The sequence below is a fragment of the Astatotilapia calliptera genome, chromosome 23, assembly GCF_964374335.1.
Source record: "Astatotilapia calliptera chromosome 23, fAstCal68.1, whole genome shotgun sequence".
Taxonomy (NCBI): Eukaryota; Metazoa; Chordata; class Actinopteri; order Cichliformes; family Cichlidae; genus Astatotilapia; species Astatotilapia calliptera.
This window is the reverse complement of record NC_137443.1, coordinates 22,927,142-22,950,215: the sequence shown is the minus strand read 5'-3', so window position 1 is coordinate 22,950,215 and position 23,074 is coordinate 22,927,142. Positions and strand designations below refer to the sequence as shown.

The following is a 23,074-nucleotide window of genomic DNA, read 5'->3' as shown; positions in this document are numbered from 1 at the left end:
ATCGGTGAGACGAGACACATATGACAGACAAGTGAGAGATGAAGAAACAGGCCTCAGTGTGTGGAAGATGAGCAGGTTTTGATTTAGGTTAAGTTGAAGATGAGGTACAGGGTGGTGTATGCAACAAAAAAAGGAAATAAAAGGCTGCAGATTGGAGTAAGGGAGGAAAAACAGGGGAGAGAAGGACAGGAAGCTTTAAATGCCACAGACAGGAGACAGGCGTCCTCCTCTTCCTCACTGACTAACAGCTCCATCTCTCCAGGCAGCCGAGCCTCACCTAGCTTCGATAACACACTACGGAAACAGCTTAATTACACACACTGCCTTATCAGGCGACATTAGCCTCACAGTAATAATCAGAGCCGCCGTCAAAACCTGGCAACGCAGCAGCTCGAGGCGGCTTTACACAGTGTGGGCTTCGAGCTGATAACAGACACTGCCAGTTGTTAAATCACAATTTGCTGACAGGGTTTGAGGGAATAATGCACATTTGGTTGTTAACCTGACACCTCCTTTATATGCAGTCAATTTTTGTTTGGATGGGCGCACTAATAGGCACAATGGCCACTCGAAGCTGTTTATAGGCGCCGTTTTTCTATCCCTGCTCTGCTGGACTCGCTTTCCTCGAATCCAGCAGGGTTTGCTCATCGGTTACATTCGCAGAGCGACTGCCTCAGTAAGAGAATAAGGTTTATTTTGCTTTAGATTGGAGCACAGTAAGTAAGGCCTCAGTTATGGGAGCTTTATGTGTGTGCGTGTCTGTTTGTGTGTGATCTTCAAAGCACCTTTCATCTAGCAGGAAAGCCACAATGATGGAGCACTCAGAGCATAAAAACCTGGTGACCTCTGCCTAATGGAGCAGAAAGACATTTCCCACTGCTTTCTCCGAGCCGACACAACAGAAAGGCACACATCCCCATCACCCTGACACCGGGGACCTCCCACTCTGTTTTCCCATAACAAAACAACATGGATGGCAACGAAATAAATAAATGAACAAATAATACAAGTGATAAAAACAATGTCACCACAAGGTCCACTAACTGTTCACACATGTTGCCCACCATCCTGTTAGGACTTTCAAGTTGTTGCACGCTGGTGTGTGGCTAGCGCGACTCTAGGCTGTATATAAAAAATGAACAGGGCCAAGGTGACATCACCCACTGGACTTCTGTAAGGATGCATGGTTTAAAGTGGTTGGAATGGTAGAGTTATCTAATGCTGACAAGCTCAATTTGCAAGGCACATCTACAAACTGCACGGATGCAATGCACAGACAGGCATCTGCTAATTAGGGTTAAACTGCATGGACTTAATAATGATATATTTACTGTCACTGCACATATACAACATAATTAGGTGAAATGACACATGAGAGCAGAATGATGGAAAAATCATGTTCAGGGACACAAAATAATGTTGAGAAATACGAAAAAACAACAACATTGAAATCAAGTAATCAGTCAATTTTAATCAGTAGATCACAGGTTGTGAGTATATGGAAGTATAGGAACTGTCATGAGATCGCGATGTATTAAAGTACAAAAGGGAAAGTAAAAGATACACATGAGACATTTTATATTCTATGGGCATTCACTGCACGGTTGATTCTATTAAAATAATAGAATTTTACTGAGCTGAACTGCAGCATGGACTTCCTGCATGTTTAACACAATTAACCACACAGCAAACCGTATTATTGTTAAATAATTGCATTAAAAATGCTCCAAAAGGCACCAACACCACAAAGAAGGTCAAGAGGTCCGGCTCAGTGATTTAAAAATGAGCTGAGGTGAGGAGTAGCAGACAGCTAACCAGCCACAGCTGTCACTCAAAGTGGTCAGAACCTTTACCGTATGTGACTTTAACACTAGAAGTGCCAACGGGTCACTATGACCTGTTGTTCATCTTGTATTTCATGACCTTTCCTAAAATGGGTTTATTCATCTTTAAAGTGAATTTTTGGACGCTCGGGACAAAAAGAAAAACAAATGACAACCGTCTATACATTAAACGCCTCAAAATGAGTCAATTTCACCGCTGTCAGAAGGTAACATAAAATGCTGGGCTCGACATTTGCGATATGTAGGTTGCCTGGTAAGTAGAGTTGGGCATTTCATTGAAAAATGAATCAAAACTGACATTCAGAACTTCCAATCGACACCGTTTTGACCATGTGAGAAGCATCATGGAGGGAAATGCTGAGCTGACTGCGCAACAGGAGCAAATAAAAATGCCATGTCCGTTATTTGGACATATTTTTTGGCTTTATTAGAGACTGCGTCGAACAAAAAGAAGAAAACTGTAAAAAAAAATAAAAATAAAAATCTGTTACAACACTCGAAGCACAATCATGTTATTGAAATCAAAATCCCAGCTTTAGTAGTTGAGCATATTTACAGTCTAAAGCTTCTAAACTATGAGGGCAAAAACTATATATATATATATATATATATATATATATATATATATATATATATATATATATATATATATATACATATATATATGCGTATGTGTGTGTCTGTGTGTCGGTGCATAAAGTGATTAATCATTAATTCTAATTCTATGAATGCATTTTTGTTTACTTGCATTTTGAGATGAAGGCTGCTATAACACGAAGTACAGAGGACTGTAGCGAGTATAGTTACGAAGAGTGGGCCAGAGTGTGTGTGGGTTGCTGGCTGTGCAGAGCAGCGGGGGAATCGTAGTTGAACCGAGAAGACAGACTGTGGAGTACAAATCCAAGCAAATAAAGAGTGAAATCCGGAGCAGAGCAGTCGAATTGGACAGGTTTTAACCCTCAGGAGCAGAGCTGAGGAGGGCTGCAAAATGAGGTGGAGCAACGAGATGGTTGCTCTTTACGCCTTGAAAGCCTGCTAGGAGTAATCCTTGAAGCTCTTTTCTAAACTGAGCACTTTCTGTCATATTTCAAGCCTGCTTATGGAACAAAATAACTGGGTGTGCATCAGGAGTTAGTGAGGTTGGGCTCTGTGTCTGCAGCTACCCTTGGAAAAACTCGGATCCAGTTCTAAAGGTTATCGAACCACATTTTTATTGATATACACAGAGATGCCAAAACTCGTCATTAAGGGTACCCGGGGGGTCTGGGAACTATTAAACCCCCTAAAACTTAAAAAAACAAAAAAACAACTTGTTTTTCCTTCGTTGTCATTACTGCTATCCCAGAGGTATCAGTGGTTTCAGTGTTAGGCCTATATCCACTTGTAACAAATTAGCTATATATAAATTAACCACTTGTATAGATGTAATGAAGCTAGACCACAACAGTCTCTACACATGCTTATTTCTGCTGCAGAATTTCACATGGGCATCAATGGACCTGACTCACTTTTAGCCACTAGAGGAAATGCAGTTTTTGGCACTGGCTTCATTTTTCAGGCCCGCAGGTCAGGTTGCCCTTTGGTTAGAAACTGAATTTGATGGGGAACAGTTGGTGGACCGGTCAGAATGAGTTTGGCTCAGTTGGTGGACCGCAGAGGTCAAACAAACTGTAACTTAAGCAAATAGGAAATGGCTGCAAAAGCCCACAAAACACAAACACAAAGGAAGTTGAACAAAGCATCTAACCACTCAGGGTCACCATATAAATCTCCAGAAAAGCTACTGAGTGGGACACGTAGATGGTCTTCTATCAGTCTGTCAAATATTTTTTAAGGTTGCATAAAAAATGTAGAGCGATCACTTAGTTCAATAATGAAAACAGAAACAAGGTTCTGCTTGGTTTCTATAAGCTTCAGGCTTAGATCAGAGTTTTCCCAATTTCCACATCACATTTTGAACTTTTGGAAAAATAATGAGTATACACACAGCTTTTCCTAAATATGGAAGCCGCTGTTGCTTTAAGCTGTTTGTACAGTACATGACAAGCTGGCGTGTGACTATTTTTGCGGAAATTTGCTACTGTACTCCTTACAGTAAACAACTGCTGACACGTTTGGATAATCCATCCTTTCCACAGCAGACAAAGCACCACGCGAATCCTCCAAACGCCCAAAAGTACCTCGACAAGTTAAACAGATTGAACTCGAGAAGATCTGCCGACCTTGAGAGCAATACAGACGTTATTAAGAGGTCTTAGCGCCCGGGATACAACAAAAGTGCACCGAATATAAAGACCTCTCCTGTTCCATCTAAATAGCTTGTGACAAAGTGTGGAAAATGTCTTTGTTCTGGCATTAAGTCGAGGGTAGGAGAGGTGAGGGTGAAATCGGATAAAGGGAAGAGAAGAGAAGGAGCATCTTGAGACTGAAGATGATGAATGAAGGAGAAGAGGATGAGATAGATGCAAAAGAAAAAAAAGAATAGCGGGCCATGGAGGAAGGGGTGGGGTGTATAATCCCGATGACTGAGCCGTGTTGCACTCGCTGGGGAGGGGAACTCTGTCTCTCTTTAACTGGATTTGGGTGAGCTGCTGTTTATCGGCGTATGAGTCGCCAAGTGCTCCCTCTCAGCTGTCAAAACCATCCTAATCTAATCTGGAGACATTTCAGCCATTTGCTTTCAACACAGCACAGTACATATGGTCATGCTTGTACGCTCGTGTCAATGGGAATGAACCACAACATGTATATGTATGAGGTGGCTTTTTTTTTCAGATAGTGGGGGTCGGAGACAACAGTGGTTTTACAGCGGGGTTAGAGCAGCTTGCGACAGGATTTGGGGAGTCTGCGCTCCGGATGTGGGGACCCCATTGTGTGCGGCAGCCTGGCTAATCTTCATTACCGCACACAATGACGGGGCAAGAGAATGGGGCCTTGGCTGGAAAAAGGCACGGAGAAACAAAAGAGCGGCGAGCAGCGAAAGACAGGGGAGGAGGGCCGAAAATAACAGAGGGCTAGAGGAGGGAGATAAAGAGAACAGTGAAGCGGAAAAACTCTGTTTCCTCCTCATACAGTAGCAGTCAGCGAGGGCCCGCTCGGTACCCCAATCACGTCCACACACCGTGAAGTGCAACTGTGGCGCCGTGCCCGCACTGATAAGAGCCCAAAACGGTTTGTTTTTACGTGCTGAATAAGAAGCCACAGATTCTGTTTACCCTGCTTTTGCGTTGCAAGTGTTGTGTAACTGTGCGCCTGTCGGAGCCACAGTTTAAGCCTTTGTCACTCATTACAACACCAAATCTGAGGGTTAGCTAAGAAGCAAAAAAAGGAGGAGGAAGAGGGGGTGGCAAGAAAACAAGCAAAAGCAGGTCAGTGGCACAGCCTTGCAAGGCCAAGGTGGATTTAGTTCGGGGGGGGAAGTTGCGAGTGTACGCAAAGTTACGCAAGGGTGTGCGCATTTTTGGAGCCGCACAACAGGAGGTGGGGGCCGCTGTCGTTCTGTCTTTATTCCGGCTGTAGCTGCTTTCAAAACAAACCTGAGCGACAAAGATTAGCGCAAGCTGCTTAAAATATTGAAAGACGTCTTCTCGCCACCACCGCCACCGCTGCTTTGGGCTCCCCTCCAAGCGATAGTGTAGCGAGGGAGTGAGAGTCAGTGAGTGAAAGTGTGTGTGCGTGTGTGTGTTTAGGTTGTATGAGGATGGGCGGGGGCAGCGCGGCAGGCTGAACCCATTCACCCCTCGGTGCAGAGCGGCTGGCTTTTCAGCAGGAGTGTGAGGACTTTTCACCCCAATTTCATCATGACAATGCACAGGTGTGTGGCGGAGAAGAGGGGACTTGGGTTAGACACACTGAGAAAGGTGTTGGGAACTCATTGACTTTGGCCTTTAGGGTCTATGTTAGCCTGGTGAGTTGTACAGGTGGACAGATCGAGCCAAATATCAGTAGTATCGATGCTAATGCTGGTATCGGTATTGGACAGATACTAGTGCGATGGCATCGATATTTTGTTTTCATTATCTAAGTTCAGTATGCAGCTCACTGAATTATGTTAAATAAATAATGGTTTTTTGGAAGTGGAAAACATATACCTCTGAATATCTGAACCTTTTTGAGCCGACTGTCACAATGGTTTTAATTATAGCACATTTGCAGCATATTTAAACAGAAGCTGACTCAAAGTGCTTTAGAGCGCATTTACAACCCAGGTGTTCAAAAAACCCCAAATACATGAAAAGCATGAAAATACATGAAAATGTTTTTTTTGTGTGTGTTTGCTAATTGTTGTGAAAGGTAAAAATTACAGTGATTTAGTGATCATTAAAATGTGTTCAGAATTTTCAAATTGATTATGATTCATCTGCCTTTATAGGTTAAAAGCATCAGTATTGATATCGGTCCTGTATATACTTGGTAAATACGCCCCCTCCTCCCATCTAAGAAGAGCTTTCAGCACAAAAAAGCGGGTGATTACAGGGCAAAAGGGTGAAATCTGGATTAAAAGACGTGTTAAGATTTCGGGGTTAAAGTTTAAAGGCTGGCAAATTAATGTATTTTAAATTAACGGGAGGTCATGACAGTTACAGTGAAATGTTTCTAAGACAGGAACAAGTCCGCACGTTTACACGCACCACCTGCTCCACTGAATATTCAGGGGAAAAAAAAGCCACTTTTCTCCCACGTATAAACACACGCACACACACATAAACCCAATAAACCCTGCCTGTCTCTGTCTCTTTCTTGCTTATACACACACACACACACACACATAGCAATGAAAATTATTGATGTGCTCTCTTATAAAACAGTGGCTGCTCCCTGAAGTATTCCAGGCAACATCACAGGCTGAAAATAGCTGCCGACCCAAATAACTTTCCCCGCTGGAACGGAGAAGGAGCCAGACCACAGCCACTGGCGACTGGCTTTACTAATTGGCATCATTTTACAATGAAATAATATCTGGGGCAATAGACTGAATAACACATAGTGGTAAACTGGTGAGCGGGAGCGTATGCCGTGTAGCCACATGAGCTTGGAGGATGGGGGAGCGATGTAAGGGAGGGTCAGGCGGAGGGTGGGGATGCCTTCATTCTTGTTAGCATAAGTTATCAAACTGTTTTCCTCTGAAAATAAGCACAGGGGGGGAATTGGGTAGTGAAACATTTATGTGACACCATCAGTTTAGTTAAAAGATGAGGGAAAACACATCTATGGTGTTTTGCTAAGATTTGACACAGATCCCCACAGAGATAGTTTGTTTTCATTGATATAGCATTGAATAATGGATTCTCTCTTTTTTGAGAAAATGTGAGTAAAAAAGGCTACAGAAGCCACATCCGCACACATTTAAGCAAGTACACTTGGGTCTGTGCTTCAGTTTTAGGTTTGAAGGAAAAAATGAATAAATACGAATATCTGCTGTGATATAACAATGCGAAAACATGATGATGGCCATGATAACTGGTGCTACAGAAGCCAGGTGTAGATAAATTCTGTATCTGGATGTTGACGCTAGTGTGGATAAAACTTAAGGCTACTGCTGCTAGTATTGCTAAGGTTAGCCAAAATCTGACGTTGGGTGTTTGCCATATTAGGCAGAGTGCTGCACATTTCAACAACTATTTGTCGGCTAAGTTTCAGCGTTTTCTGAAGGTTGCCTTTTAGACTAGTCTAATGTTTTTTCTTCTCTGATTTAAGTGACTATAAATTAGTTGGCAGTAACATCCCATCAGGTCCAGAAGCCTAAGAGCTTTGACAAAATAGCAGTAGTTGATTGAATGCTGACTTCCTAAAAAGGGTGTTTGAGTTGTAGTTAACCTAATGCAATGTTTTAAATGATTCTTACTCTTTCTGATTTTTTGACGGTGGTTTGTTGTTCCCACCTACTTGAAATTACAACCTGTTCCCTTAACTTGATATTTTTATTTAAGTAAATTTGTGCAACTTAAGTTTCCCTTTTTTGTGTTGTAAATTTGTTGGATTGATCTAAGTTCATCACGTGTTACCAGTTGACTTAATACAATTATGTTGTTCCAACAATTCTCTTTTTTCAGTGGGTGAGGATATTTTAGTATTAATAGTTCTTCTAGTTTACAATGAAAATCATTTTATCATCAATTTCCCTCAAAAGTTGAAAGAAAATCTCTATTTCTTGCACCAAACTGCCACATTCTTTCCTTTTTTACAGCATGGCCCTCACTTTACTTTTAAATGTGGGAACAAATTCTCTGTGCGGTGATTTTATTGTACAAGAGCTCCAAGGTGGACTGTGCTGTATCCATTTTTGTCCACCTTGTCCACCTCAGACTATCAGTACAAGTCCAGGTCACGCCACCTACAGAAATACTCTGATGATTCTGCAGTGGGTGAATGTATCAGTGATGGGCAGGAGGAGGAGGAGTACGGTGCACTGGCGGATGATTTTATGTTTTGGTCTGGGAGGAATCACCGGCTTATAAATGTGAATAAGACCAAAGAGATGGTGATTGAAGTCAGAAGGAAGAGGATGGCTAGATGGCCTGTGTCTATTCTGGGACACTCTTTAAGCTGTGTTGGAGAGGAGGTCACTGAACAAACTGTTATCCACCTGCTAGACGGGCAGCAGATCACCTTCTCTAAAAGACTCGGTGCAACGAAAACAGAAATGGGAAATCTTTTGTACCGCATGTTATCACCATCTGTAATACAATATATCTTATAATAATGCATCAAAGAGCTATGCCTTATTTTAACGACTGCGATTCAAGCCAAATGACTAGACAGGGAGATTTTATACCCACATGCTATTCCAAAAAATCTGCATTTTCGGAAAAAAAGACAACGGTTCTGGTATTCGGATGACCCATGCTCATTTTGCTCAAGGCCCTGCACTTATGTCGACCACAAGACAGACACCACCCAAACTCCCAGTTTAGGCCACAATATCAAAATCCCCCCCCCACACACACACACACACACACACACACACACACACACACACACACACACACACACACACGTACTTCTAGGGAACAAGCGAGGGAGGAAGGCATAAATACAGATGTCTTTTGGCAGCCTAAATCTTAATTAGCACCAGGAGATTCATCTAATCAAAGGGTTGCCAGCCCATCATTAAGGCTAAAACACACAGTGCTCTCCACATACGAGAACAGAACAATGGGAAACAGAGGTATGCCGTCATGCTGATGAATGGCTCTTCCCACAGGTCTCATTAAATCACAGAAGGGCACTTCCCAGGCCGCTCGAAGAGTTAAGAAGGGTGCGCAATCTTCTCACCCCCTCTGTCTGTCAACGCTTATAACATCCTTTTTCCCCCCAAGTAAGCGTGTTAAAACATTATTTTTCATAGTGGAAAAACTGCGCTTTCAGGCTCTGACATACGGACTAATCCCAATTCAAGCTGAATCCGTCTGGTTTCGAGGAAACAAGTCATATCTTTTTCAGACAACTCAACCCTGCAGGGGCTTGGAATGACTGAAACTACATGACATACCCAGTTGGCTTGAGATATCTGTGTCTTTAGGGTAATTTGGGACCCAGTTTAATCTTCCAGAGAATTTAGCGTCAGCTGCTGACAATGGAAAACATGCTTTATCTATTTCCGAGCATCCAGCTGAGTCCTCACCCCTGGCTGCGAGCTGCCAAAACAGGTATGATGCTCTCTAAATTTTAAGTGAATGATGTGAAACAGCTTTGAGGAGGAGGATGACAGAGAAACTAATACATCGGGGTAGGCAGATTGAAACCGAATCTCATAAACGAGATGAAGGAGATAAGAAAGATAAAAGAAGGATGGGTGAAAAGGGAACAGGATGACACAAAAATACAAAAGGAGATAAAGGAAACAGAGACTGCTGCAAGAACAAATAGATCAATCATTAGAGAGATAAAGTGAGGGAGCGATATAATGACAGATGAAAATGCCCTGTCACTCTGGCCAACCGGCCGGACAGCTTCGGAGTACCAAGCCACTGCACTGGGGGAACAAGTGCAGACCGGCTTTGCATGTCAGCCAACATGCAAAGCACAGTCGGGATTGCATACAAATCTGCAAAGACCCACAAACTCCTAGGAGCTTATGTCATGCACCTGAAAGTCGAACACACCAATAACTGGCATTGTTATGTCTTTACTGGACACACCGAGTCCGACCTCAATCTGAGATAACATCCTTTTGTAATACTTTTACAGCACGTCGTCGACAAAGTCTGCCGTTGTTCTTCACTGCTGACTGTCCTGCTTTATAGGCCATCCAGCCGGTTTCAGAGAGTGTCACGTCCTTGCCGCTGTCACCACAGAGAGCTTAGAGCCGTGATTGATGACTTCAGATGACATCAACAAGCAGCGGTGTTTACTCTGGGCAAATTGCCCTTGTCTCCCCCACCCCCCTTTCCATCTCTTTTTGCCCCTTTCTCTTTTGCAATCTTTGAAGCGAGATGGTCCACATGTCTGGATTTCTGGTTTCTGGATGGCTAGAAGTCTCTCGGGGTGGGATTAGCCTCACAGACTGACAGCTAAACAAACAAATAGTCCAAAACTGGTCTTCCTGCTTGCTGAGGCTGCCTAGCAACAGGTAGGCTGGAGGAGGGGGATGCAACGCTTCAAACGCTACAGCCGATTATGGCTCCAAAATGCCTGGACATTGTGTGGATGTGTGGGCTTTATTAAAGCCAAGGGATTTCTGAATATGTGAGCATCCAGGAACACTTGGTTTTCTTAGTTACTTTCTGTTGTTACTCACAGTTTTTTTTAAAACTGTCAAGGTCTTTTAGATTGCATTCTACTATTTGAATAAAATAAAACAAACAAGGTGGGATTTAACTCCAGCTGGGTGTAGCGAGAAAGAAATGTTTAATGTGCCAGCAGCTACATGGCAACAGTGTAGGATTACCTTAATATTTACTTGTGACTGCAACTGGAAATCTGTGACTAAATTCATCAGTGTGATATAAAATACCACTGGAGATCCGATTGGAAAGGTAGGAGTGAAATCAGAGTACACATTCTCATTGAAAAATACAACAAGAAACGTGTGCAAACACACCTGGAAACACAGTATATAAGGCAAAAACAGGGTTTGTACAGTACTAAACATCTTAAAAATGAATATTTGGTGTGAACTCTCTTAGGCAGCTTTCTTGTCATTTCTTTAAGTCGTCTTCAGGAATAGTTCTCCAGGCTTCTTAAAGGACATTCAAAGCTCTTCTTTGGATGTTTCTGCCTTTTGTTCTGTTCTCTGGCAACATGATCCCACACTGCTTCAATGATGTTACGCATTTTCATTTGAAAATGCAGTTTTCTCTCCGTTTTGGCCTCGCGTCCACACTGAGACGGCGTTTTCACTCAAGGAAAACGCAGTGTTTTGAAAACGCTCTCGAAAACGCATACTTTTGAAAACGGTGCTTTCACATCGCAGTGTGGACAGCGAAAACTGAGACTTTTTGAAAACGATGACACATTTAAGTCATGTGACTAATTAAACAAAGATAGCAGAGGGCATTATACAGCAGTTGTTTTGTTTGCTCTCAATTTTGATAGCCGCATTAAAGATTAATATCAGTCTGTACATGCTTCAGATAGCTTTTCTTCAAATCTTTAATTCTCACTCGCTTTTGCAACTTTGTACTTTTGTACTTTTGTGTTACTCGCAGCAACAACTCCACCTCATTGTTAGTCCATTTAAAAAACTCGGTGCTTTTCCTCAACAGTTTGCTGCAACTTTTCAAAGAGCCAGAAAGTAAATAAACTGTAGACACAAATGAGGCAGGTTCGAATCGCCTTGCGTTTCACGCATGCGCAGTACTGGAACATAAGCGTTTCCGGCCGTTTCAATGTGGACGCACAACTCTGTGAAAATGACTGAAAAGGCTAGTGTGGACGCGGAGCCCTTTCAGATGAAAATGCCATTTTTAAATCTATCCAGGCTAGTGTGGACGTAGCCTAAGGGACACTGATCCATGACTGAGAATACTTTACTGTATTTTTCTGTCCAGGTATGATTTTACTGCATTGACAGTGTTTTGGGGATCATTGTCGGGCTAAAAAATGAAGCTGTGGCCAATCAGATGATTTCCAGATGGTTTTGCATGGTGGATCAAAAACCTGACTATACGTTTCAGTTTTTAATGACACATGCACACCATGCCGAGATATGACAAGGTTCAACTAACAGCTCTTTGAGAATCACCTGTTGGTGCAAAAATATAATTTTACCTGTCAAACTGTGTTACGTGTGGCATTTTTCATAGATTTAGCTAAAGAAATTGAAACAAATTGTGCTTTTATGACAGGCTGCTAGTGAAAAAGTGCCTAAAGACACAATTTAAAATTGGTTTTCCCACAAAACTGGCTCATCCCTTGACTTAGGAGCCTTTCTTATGCTTGAATGAGTCATAGACACATGTTAAGAAAAAAAAATCTGAAAAAGGTACAAGGACTGGGATGAAAAGGAATGAAAAAGCAGTCAAAGCCCTTCAGAAAGCCTGGAGAACTATTGGTCAAAACCACTTTAAAAAAATTACAAAAAAGTCATTGGAAGCAAAATATAAAGAAATGAGGGGTAGTTCAAGACTTTTGCACAGTACTCACCTGTCATCTGTGCATTTTTTGCCTCACAGTTTTTTTTATAAAGTTAGTGAGTAAACTAAACAGGGAAAAAATATTAAATGGGTTAAACAGTAAACTATCCCTAACCCCCACTGGAACGTATCAGCTATTGACTGATGACTGTGAGTCGGGGGATAATGGCCAATCTTTTTCACTTTCCTACCAGCAGGTAGGACTTCCTCTGCCATGTGCCAATCATTGTTTGCAGATACAGGAAAATTTCAAAAAGTTACTTAAAAGCAAAATCTTCATCTTTCAGTGGCCAATTTTTTTTGTAAATGCCTTTTTCCTACTGATTCTGCATATTCATAAAAAAGCATGTGTTTATAGAGATTAACCTAACCTTAACCCTAAATGGCTCACCTGACCTTGTGGATTTTAAGGCCTTCAAGAAATGTTTCTGTAAAGCTGACACTTTTAACTAACCAAACAACATCATAAGTCTGGCTGTGATTATTTTGCTAAATCCATGTTTTAGAGTTTTGCTATGCTTGTTATGAGAAGGCCAAGACTACATATCTTCCTGCCAGCATCCACCGATACATGCTTAATCTGCTCGCTCATGATCGGAGCTGCAAACATGGAGCTCACTGTCATCCTACCCTTTCACGGCAATAAACTTTATTGAAATAGCAGAAGGAAAACTATTTTTCGGCTTTATTCGTGACACGCTCCCTGTTAAAGGGCCTTTATTCAGCTTTGTGCCAAATTTTGATTGCGTAACTCCTGAGTTCAACTTTTTGTAGTGAGACTGACTTTAAATGAGGGTTAGAGCAGGGCAAATCAAACAAGGCGGCTGTGACTTCGTCAAAAGTGCCTTCTCAGAATTTGTCAAAGAGCAAAGAAGGGAGACAGCGAGAGAGAGACAGTCAGGAGATAAAGAGAGAGGGAGAGAGTTGGTGGTGATTCCAAAGCATAAAATGAGTGTCTGAGACTTCTCTTCCTTTCTCTTTCCTCCCTGCGGTTGCCAAGCCGGATGGCAGCAGCGAAGCATGTCGGATCACTGTAAGGTGCTGTAACGGCTTCCCGATTTCGCCTCAAATGATGTGAAAATCATTGCCAAGCCATGTGTGGTGGTGTGAGGCGAAAAAAATGACTAGCTTCTCTTCTCACTGTTAATCAAACCTGGGGTGGCAGAGCGTTTCGCAGACGGAAGCCATACATAAAGATGTGCTTGTTCACCGCTCTCCCTCCACCAACACCCCCAACCCCACCAACCCTCTGCCATTTTCTCCTACACCACCTACTCTGGCTTTTCTCTGACGCGCCAGTCACCGGAGAGTCAGACAAATGAATACTTCCTCTTTTTCATCAGCGCTTCCCACCTTTTCATCAACGCCCATAAAGCAGTAGCCGGCACCTATCACTGGCAATTGCCTCTCGGCTGCTTGAGTGATGAGACAGAGGTGGCAGAGTTCACTAAGTGCTCTTATGGCAGAATGGATGTTACTGGGTCAGAGGGTCGCTCGTACATCTCATTACACAGGATACACAGACGCACACAAACCTGTGCACCTGCCCGCGACTGTGTGTGCATACAAAGAAAATGCATCCTGACGTGAAATGATGAGCCTGTGGCCCCCGCGTGTAGCAGCAAACACTCAGGCCTGTGCAATACACACTAGGCTCTAACCTCTAGACACGAGTGCTGTGCAATACTGCAAATTTTGGTGTCAATCCTATACCAGGTAAATACAGGGTCTGTATTGCTGATACTGACACCAGCACCTTTTATAAAGCACTAGAGCAGTGAGACATTATTTTTACTTTCCACAACAATTAGTTAACACAAAAAAACACACTGTAAAACCTTTCTGCTTTTCATGTATTTTGAAACTGCTTTTAGTTTTTGGAGACCTGGGTTGTAAATGTGTCTGTCTCTTAAGCACTTTGGATCAGCTTCTATTGTTTAAGTGTGCTATAGGCTATAAATAAAATAGACGTGACAGTCAACACAGAAAGGTTCAAATGTTTTTCTTCTTCAAAAGAATGAAAATAGAAAAAAAATAATTTTAAGGACAGAAACAAAATATCGATCCTATCACGCTGGTATCGATCTGATACCGATACCAGTGTTGCTATCGATACTAGCGATATTTGGATCTATGCGCTCACCTCTACTAGACATTAAGAAAAAGGTAAAAATAATGAATGACATGCATGTAAGCGCAATGCAGCTCCTCCAAAATGACTATCTCATCAGCTTTTGCTGTGTCTGCTAATTAGATGAACTTGTTGCTCTTTAACTACACACACACATTTATCAGAATGATAACCTTGTGGCTGAAAACATTTAAGAAGAGTCCAGCAAAGACGCTGCATTGTGTGCAACGGCGCACAAAGACTCCCTTTCATGCCTCGCTGCGTCACGGGCCAGCAGGCTATGTTAAACACATTCTACGTGACATCCATCTCCAAGATCTCCTGCTTGATCTCGGGTTAAAAAACAAAACACCGCAAGGAATCAATTCCGAACTCCAGCATCATGAGGTAGCACATGAATATGGAAGACGGCTGAACAGAGCCAGACGTCAGCTAAACTAAAACACAATTAATGTTTCTCTCCCTCCCTCCACCCTCGCCTTTTTGGAGAAGGCCCAAACTCGATTTCGGGGAATTCCGCATCTCATACTTAAGAGTTGATGTGACATTTTAATAAAGCAACACGCCGGGAACGAAAAAACACTCGCAGGAACTCTTCTGAGACAAATAAGATTAAGTCCCGGGTTTGTCCTTCCTCTGCCTTGCTGAACTGTGCCGGCTACAGGATTGATTTAATTTTAATTTGCATAAAATTACATCAGATCTCAGGCGGCGAAAGGTCACGGAGAACACGCGAGACCTGTTCCAGAGCTTCATTACTTGAGACAAAGGTCCAAAAAAGTGGTGGATGCAGGTACTCCACGAAAGCCCCACGGAGATCAAAAGATCCATACTGTGTCAAATCTATAAGCAGGAAGAAAATAAGGGGGGAAAGGGGGGGGTTGAGCGAAAGGGGAAAACCAGGGATGGAGGAAGACAGGAAGGTGGGCGGCGGGAGCGCAAGTTGGCTGCTCTCCCCAGCATGCCTGCTGTGTGTGAGAAAGCAGCTGTGGCCTACTGAGGATTACATAACATACTGGGACACACACACATATCCAAGGCTGCACGTGGATGCGTATGGATGTGCGCGGTTCCTTCGCTCTCTCAGTCCTCACCGCTGTCTCTCTATAGGAGGATGGTGTTGGGGTGAGTGGGGGTATTTTCTCTATGTTTCTTTGGCCCTGACTCCAGCTTAAACGAGCCCAGTGTGGTGCGACTTTTCCCTCTGACTCAAAATGTGAAACGACTCCATCCATCAGCATCCCTACTTCTTCTGAGCATCAGGACATCCTGCTTCTCCACCCTTTTGATTGTCTTTCTATATGTGCGCCTCACTCCTGGGGTGGGGGGGTGGGGTTCAAACCCACCAGACTGTGAAATGCAAAATCTTGCAGTGGAGAGAATGTGCATGCTCTGCAACTTCCTCCACCTCTATCCTCCGCCCACCCCCCCACTCAGTCCCAGACGGAGTCGCCTTCGCTGCCAGTTGGATGTAAGTGGATGCATCTGAGCAAGCGGGCTCGCTTATGGAGGTTGCGGCTGCCATGAACAGCCTGTCCTCATATAGGAGCTCCATAATGCACCGTCAAGCAACGTGCAGACATTTTGCTTGTGCAGGCAGTCGCACTACATGTGTGTACTCTGTGTGTGTGTGCTGAACCTCTGAGGGATAATATATGTGTTGGAGGGTATAAAGTGTGTCCCGAGGTCAATGACCGAGAGCCATCAGTGGTGTCCTGTTACAATCCTGCCCATCAGGGTCAGGTGCGGTGGACTGGGACACGTCATCAGTGGAGACTGAAAAATCCATCATGTCGGCCTGAAATCTGATCCAGATGTTTTTTTTCTTCTTCTTTTTTTTTTTTTTACAGATGCTGGCAAACCGACAGCAAAAGCCAACCAAGGCTTTCTCTGACCAAAATGCCAGTTTACAAAGGAGCCTAAACAAGCATGGGAAAGAGAAGCCAAGACAGCGAGACAGCAGAATAACACGTGCGCTCTTTGCTTTGAGAGAAACTGGGTCCCACAAATAATAAGTGCGCTCTGACCGGCTCTGCTTGTTCCAAATCCAGCTCAGCCCCGCACTTTGTTCCAACTCTGAACAGCCAACTGTACGGGGATTTGGAAGCGAGACAGCGCGCAGTTCAGCTTGGCACTATTAGGTTCAATAATGGAACAAATAGCAGCCTCAAATGTACCATCTGCAGACCTCCAAAAACACTTTACTGCTTTTCTTCTCCCCATCCCCCTATAACCGGCTGAATCATGCCTCGCAGACACCAACAGGGGACACAGTCATCACTCTTGCCATCGCGTCTCAGGGACCCATTTAGGGGCCGACAACAACGGCCTCCTATCTCGCCATCAGGCCGCCGTAAAAGCATCGAATTCTAAATTGTGCCTGGAATACAGAGGGGACCGCTCAAACTGCAGGGCCTCGGCTGGAGACGGAGCTTTTAAGGCAAGCCACAGCTCATAATTCCTGTATTCAGGGGAGCTCAGTGGCATCTTCATGCTGCTACGATGAGCACAATGATCGATTTGCAAAGCTCAAATCCTTTTGCTCTCAAGGCTGCAGGGATCTTCTTATCTAAACTATAGATAGTTTTTCCAAAAGAAGAAGAAACCTTCTCCTCTGGTGATTTGTAATGGGGCTGGAGGCTTTGAATGCTTTGAGGAAAGCATGCATCTTGTAAAGCAACTGAGAGGCGACTGTAAAAACTGCATGCCTGAGAGTCGGGATAATGACAACACACTTGAGTTGGACTTGACAATGTTACTGCCCCCAAACTCTAAACTGTTACTATAGAAGGAAAATGTTCTTTTGTTTTGCGCCCATCTTTACATGTTTTACAGCTTATACACCAGAGACATCAAACATAAGGCCTGGAGGCCAGAGTCTGAAGGCACTGGATGGTTTGGGAAAATGTGAAGGAAGGCATTCATTTTGGACTTTTAACTATATTTCAATAGGATTTAAAGCTTTTCCTACTCATAAAGAGCTCTAAAATGGCCATTCACAATAACCAAAGTAATTAAATTATAGATTTCAGTAATTTTCATTCTGAGACTACACCCAACTCTTAACTGTTACAACAGAAATGAAACGTAACAGTTAGCTTCATTTGTGCACATCATTACATGATTTACAGATATCCAACTTATTTTACATTCCTGGCAACATACAGACCACTTTGATCCTATGTGGGCCGGACTGGTGAAACTCCAGTTTCAGAAACTGAGGTACACATTTAATCAGTGAGACATCTTAATATAAGAAAAAAGTGCAGGACTCTTTGGACTTAAATTGGAAGAGGTAATTTTTTTAAATTACAAAAATCTACAATTTCATTTCTTTGGTGTGTTGTGAATGGACATTTTGGCGGTCTTTATCGGTACATAAAGCTGTAAAACTTGTGAAAATACAGTTAAAAGTCCAAAAGTTATGTCCTCCCTCACATATTCCAAAGCCATCCACTGGGCTGGTTTGGAGTCTCTGCCAGGTGAATTTTGGCCCTGGCAGGTGTAAGGTGTAAGGCAGGTGGTGTTATGTTTAACACCACCTGCCTTACACCTTAGTAGGCCAACAAGCATTTCCATTTTGCTACAATTCTTCTAGAAGCAAAGTCTTAAAAGTCAGCAGCCATCTCTGGATTTGTGTTGCCTCCCAAAACCAAAGCGAGGATCTTTCACTTGTTAGACCAGACACAATGGAGCCACTTCCAGTCAAAAACACTAAACAAAAGAACATTTAAAAAGTAGAACCTCTCTCAGTTACATTTCTACATTAAGTTAACCTTACTTATGAGAAAGTAAAATATGCAAATCTTGTACAAAACAAGTAACATCAATTTAAGAGGAGGTGAGTCGTACTAGCTGTTTATTGTGAGTGTGCAACAGTTAGCTTTGTGGGGGTGTGGGGGTTCCTAAGCAACCCCCAGAGACTGCTCTGGGTTCAGTTTAAAAAGTTTAAAAAGTTTTAAGTATTTAGCGCTATCTTGTAGTAGTTTCATTCAATTCCATTTAGTTTAACTTATATTACGCCAAATCACAACAACAGTCGCCTCAAGGCATTATTTAGTATTTGTCTTTTTTTTTGTCTCTCTGTTTAATGCCTCTGGTTTGAAGTTAGCCAGCTAACTTTAACTTAACTACACTGCATGTGGGCAATTTGCAGGCAAGGCAACATCACCAAGGTCCCAGAGTTGTATTAGCCAGAAGAAAGGCAGGTCACGGTCAGTTTGATCTTTCCATTTAGCCCAGGCTGAGGGCAGATTCAGTCACAGAATTCATCTATGAAATTACGTTTACCATTTTTTTTAAAAATCCCAAAACTACAGCTAATCACACAAAATGATGCCAGACATCCTGGCAAAAAACGAGCCGATCTAAATCTAAAACAGTCAAAGACCAAACAGAGCCCATAAACAGCGATTCCAATAAAAGAGAGCTGACATTTCCCACCCTCACAGAGAAGAGCTTTGCCCACATATCCAGCTGTCTTCTCTCTTCCATTTGCATTAGGTATTGATTTTAAAATGCAGGCTGTGGGTGAGAAGCAAGAGAGAGCGAGAGAGAGAGAGAGAGAGAGGGGGAGAGGGGGAGAGGGAGAGAGAGAGATATTCACTCCATATGATGCCCCCCACATGCAATTTAAGAAAAAAATCCCCTGACAGGAGGATAGGCAGGGAGTTGGAGACTTGTTATGAAAAGATGCGTCGGTGGCTAACAGTAGGATGCCAATTAGGCTGCTTGGCCACAACCAGTCACGCACCGGTTTCTCCCTCTTTCTCTCTCCATCCCCTCCCTCCCTTTACTCGTGGAGCATAGAAGTGGGGAAAAACTCAAGCTCATATTTCATGAACAATACCGGCGTCAGATTTCTGTGCTGTGATTTTTTTTTCTCCCCCTCCTTGTCCGGTAATTCAAGTGCAGCATGGAAAGCATCCTCTCCAGCATCAGCATCATCAGCAGCAATGCAGGTGGGCTCTTATTTGGACACACAAATGGAAAAGAGGAAAGTAGGAGGCATGTTTGGGGGAAGATGTCCCTCCTCTGAGTGACAGGGGGACACCAAACCGAAGCAGTGAAGGGGGAAAATGTAAAAATGAATCATTTGTTCGTTAAAAAAAACTCCGATTTGAAGATTTTTTTTCTAACACACACACCCACACCATCATCACCACCACGCAATGAATAAATAAACCCAGCTCTGGTGCCATTTTTTAAACAGTTTTACAAACTAAAGAAGAAAGAAGAAGAAGAAGAGACGCGTAAGCGCAGATGGCGTGAAGTCTCTCCGCGCACCCCGGCGCCATGTGGCCGCGTGAAACCCAAAGCTTTACACAGCATCTCTCCGTAGACACCCGCTGAATTTGATGAAGCAAAAGGGGGATTTAAAAAATATGAACAAATAAAAAAATGTGGACATTACTGGTGACAGCTTCTTCCCTCACCTCCTTCTTCCCGTTAACACTTAAACTGCTGCTACAGAGCCAGACGCGTTGGGGGATCTATTATGGATAGGAGAGGGGAATTCTTTTCGTGCACGAGGGTTCAAACCTGAGTAATCTGAAGGTTGCAAATCTATTATTTACGTCTAATTCACTCCCTGTTCGAGTGCTCATCTTCACCTCCCCTTACATCATATTTGACAGCTTTATTACGCGCTGCTTTGCGTCCGCATTTTATCCACTTTGCTCATTTATCGGGAAAAACCTGCCAGATACACGAGTGCGTGTTTCTTCTTTTTCTTTGAAAGTTGTGCATCCCGAGCGCAAATTTGCGAGCTCGCGGCTGAAGCTGGCACAGCCGATGCTGAAAGCTGAAAGTTGACACGTACCTGCTGCCAGTTCTCCTCCAGCGAAGGCATGGCCGAGAAGTAGCCGGTGTCGTGCACGAGCTGAAGTTCCTGAAAGATACTGTGGTTCGCCAAGACATCCATGCTTTACGCTCTGGTGATGGGAAAACAAGAATGATCCACAGGGAAGGGGGTGGGAAGCAGAAGAAGAAGGAGAAGAAGAGGAAAAATCTATATATGTGTGTATGTGCCTCCTCTCTGGGCTCTGTCAGACCTCTAAATCCACTTCTTTCATATTAGTCCTTAAACAGGGACGTTAACGGCTGAGCGAGGCGGCTGGCTTCCCCGTACCTGCGCGCATTCTCGGGAGTCGGTGCGTAAAGAGGAGGCTGGAGGTGATGGAGGCTCCATGCGTATCCGTGTTGCCAAAATAGACACGCGATAGGGGAACCGAAGGAGGGGGTGGGGCTTGGTAAACGAAGGGGCGTGGTTCGGCTTGTCAGTCAAGCCCCTTTTAAGGCGAATGGGCGGTTCGGGAGGCGTTAGAGCGGCAGGGAGAGCGTGCAGAGGCGGGGTTGGAGGGGGGGTTTCGCCGGGCAGGATTGGCTCCCGTGTCCAGTCACTCACGCCAAATATGGGCTCGATAGGTGAGCTATTTATGGATGGGTATATTAGATTTGGATGAAGGTCTGAAAGACTAGTCTGAGAGGCGAAGCTGTGGTGTAAACATCATGTGCTAACAAACGGGAGCGAGGAGCGGTGCTGATAGCCTCCTATATTGTTCCCCACAGTGCAAATGTTTAATTATAAAAAAGAGCTGCAGGAATATAGGAAAGCATATTCCTGCAGGGATTATGCTTTTAATGAGTTTAGAGTCAACGTATCGCACTTAATGGTGTTTTAATCTCCTGTAATGTTGTTTCAGGGCTTCTGCAGAGACTGTGCTATTACTGTACAGGCAGGAATCTCATTAAAGTGACCCACACAGCAAAACGTGGTGGGAAAAAGAAAAGTTCACAGTGTGTCTGCGAGTGTGTGTGTGTGGAGTGATAAATAAGTATCCAAATCTTCCACCATGAGTCTTGTTTGGTGGTGTGAGTAATCCCGCTTATTCGCCGGCGCCCCGTGTAAGCCATCGAAATTGTACACTTCCACACGGGCTCAATAGTCCCTCGCACACACAAGGAGAGAGGCAGAGACTGCTGCTGTCTCTAATCTTATTACAGCGCTAGGGGAAGGCTAGCTGAGGGCCCCGGCACCGCAATTTACACATGGCATCTTCGGGAGGGAGACAGATGATGAAGTTCCTGCTGACATTTATCCATTTGACACAACTCACTCCATCTTTCTTTGCCCTGCCTTTCTATTTGTCTTCCTGCTTTCTTTTCAAATCTTCACCTTTCTTTATCTGTGAGCCCCCCCCCCCTCCCCCCCACCACCACCACCCACAATCATCTTGTAGCCCAGTCAGAATTTCATGAGTTTACCGTAATAAAAACATATAGCAGGAGGAAAACACATGACAGAGACATCTACAGTTGCCATGTGCTTTCTGGAAAACAGTCGAAGTGTGCTCGCCCCTGTTTAGGGAATCTCTTCATGGCTGACTGAGGTGTAAAATATTTACAAGATAAATCCTGTTGTTTTTATGCATTCTTCATGCGGTTCCTTGGGTTTATCAAAGAGGCAGACGAAAACTGACAAAGGGCTAAGACTGTTAAGTTGTTGTTGTTTGTTTTTAAATCACCGCGTACGGTGTAGAGTTTAAATTTGCTGGCGCTTTGTTCATTGCAGCAGTTTTAGGTTAAATTGTGTGCGTAAACGTGCTTGCGTATTATTTGTTATTTTTATTTTACTGTTCTGTGTGAAAAATTTTATATTCATGGTGAATTTCCATTATAATAATGACGTCAGTCTGCCATCAGACACAAACTATACTGTTTAACTGTTAAACTCACATGGCAGAGACATGACACATTTAGGCATGGAGACATGGTCAAGATGACTCGCTGAAGTTCAAACTGAGCATCAGAATGAAGAAGAAAGACAATTTATGTTTGTCGGTCTGAGTATTTCAGAAACTGCTGATCTGCTGGGATTTTCCCACACAACCATCTCTAGGGTTTACAGAAAATGGTCTAAAAAAGAGAAAATCTCCAGTGAGCGGCCGTTCTCAGAGAGAAAATCCCTCGTTGATGTCAGACATCAGAGGAGAATGGTCAGTCTCCATTGAGCTGATAGGAAGGCAACTGTAACCCAAAGAACCACCCAATAAAACCAAGGTATGCAGAAGAGCTTCTCTCTGAAAGCACATCAAACCTTGAAGGCAGACAGCAATAGAGCAAGACCACACCCAGGGGTCACTCCTGTCAGTTAAGGGCAGGAAACTGAGGCTATAGTTCACACAGGCTAAGCAAAATCAGACAACAGAAGATTGGTAAAACATTGCCTGGTCTGAGGAGTCTCAAGTTCTGGTGCAACAATCAAATGGCAGGGTCAAAATTTGGTGTAAATAACACGAAAGCATGGATCCATCCTGCCTGGTGTTGGTGTAATGAAGTGGGGGATATCTTCTTAATACCAGCTGAGCATCATTTAAACACCACAGCTTACCTGTGTAATGCCATGTCCGTCCCTTTATCACCACAGTGTACCATCTTCTGATCTTCTAAATGTCATGTTTAAAACTCTTTGTTGACTCTTTCAACAAAACAAAACAAAAAAACTTATGAAATCTGTATAT

At 43.4% G+C, this 23,074-nt stretch overlaps 1 protein-coding gene across 1 annotated transcript in view; it reads right to left on the bottom strand.

Annotated features, from left to right (window-relative positions):
• Window positions 1-20,753, bottom strand: part of LOC113015963 (Krueppel-like factor 7) — a 46,412-nt gene extending 25,659 nt beyond the window's left edge. The window contains exon 1 of the mRNA XM_026158358.2: window positions 20,374-20,753. Coding sequence (XP_026014143.1) covers window positions 20,374-20,475 — 102 coding nt within the window. The 5' untranslated portion in view covers window positions 20,476-20,753. The remainder of the gene's footprint in view (window positions 1-20,373) is intronic.
• Between the last annotated feature and the right edge of the window lie 2,321 nt (window positions 20,754-23,074).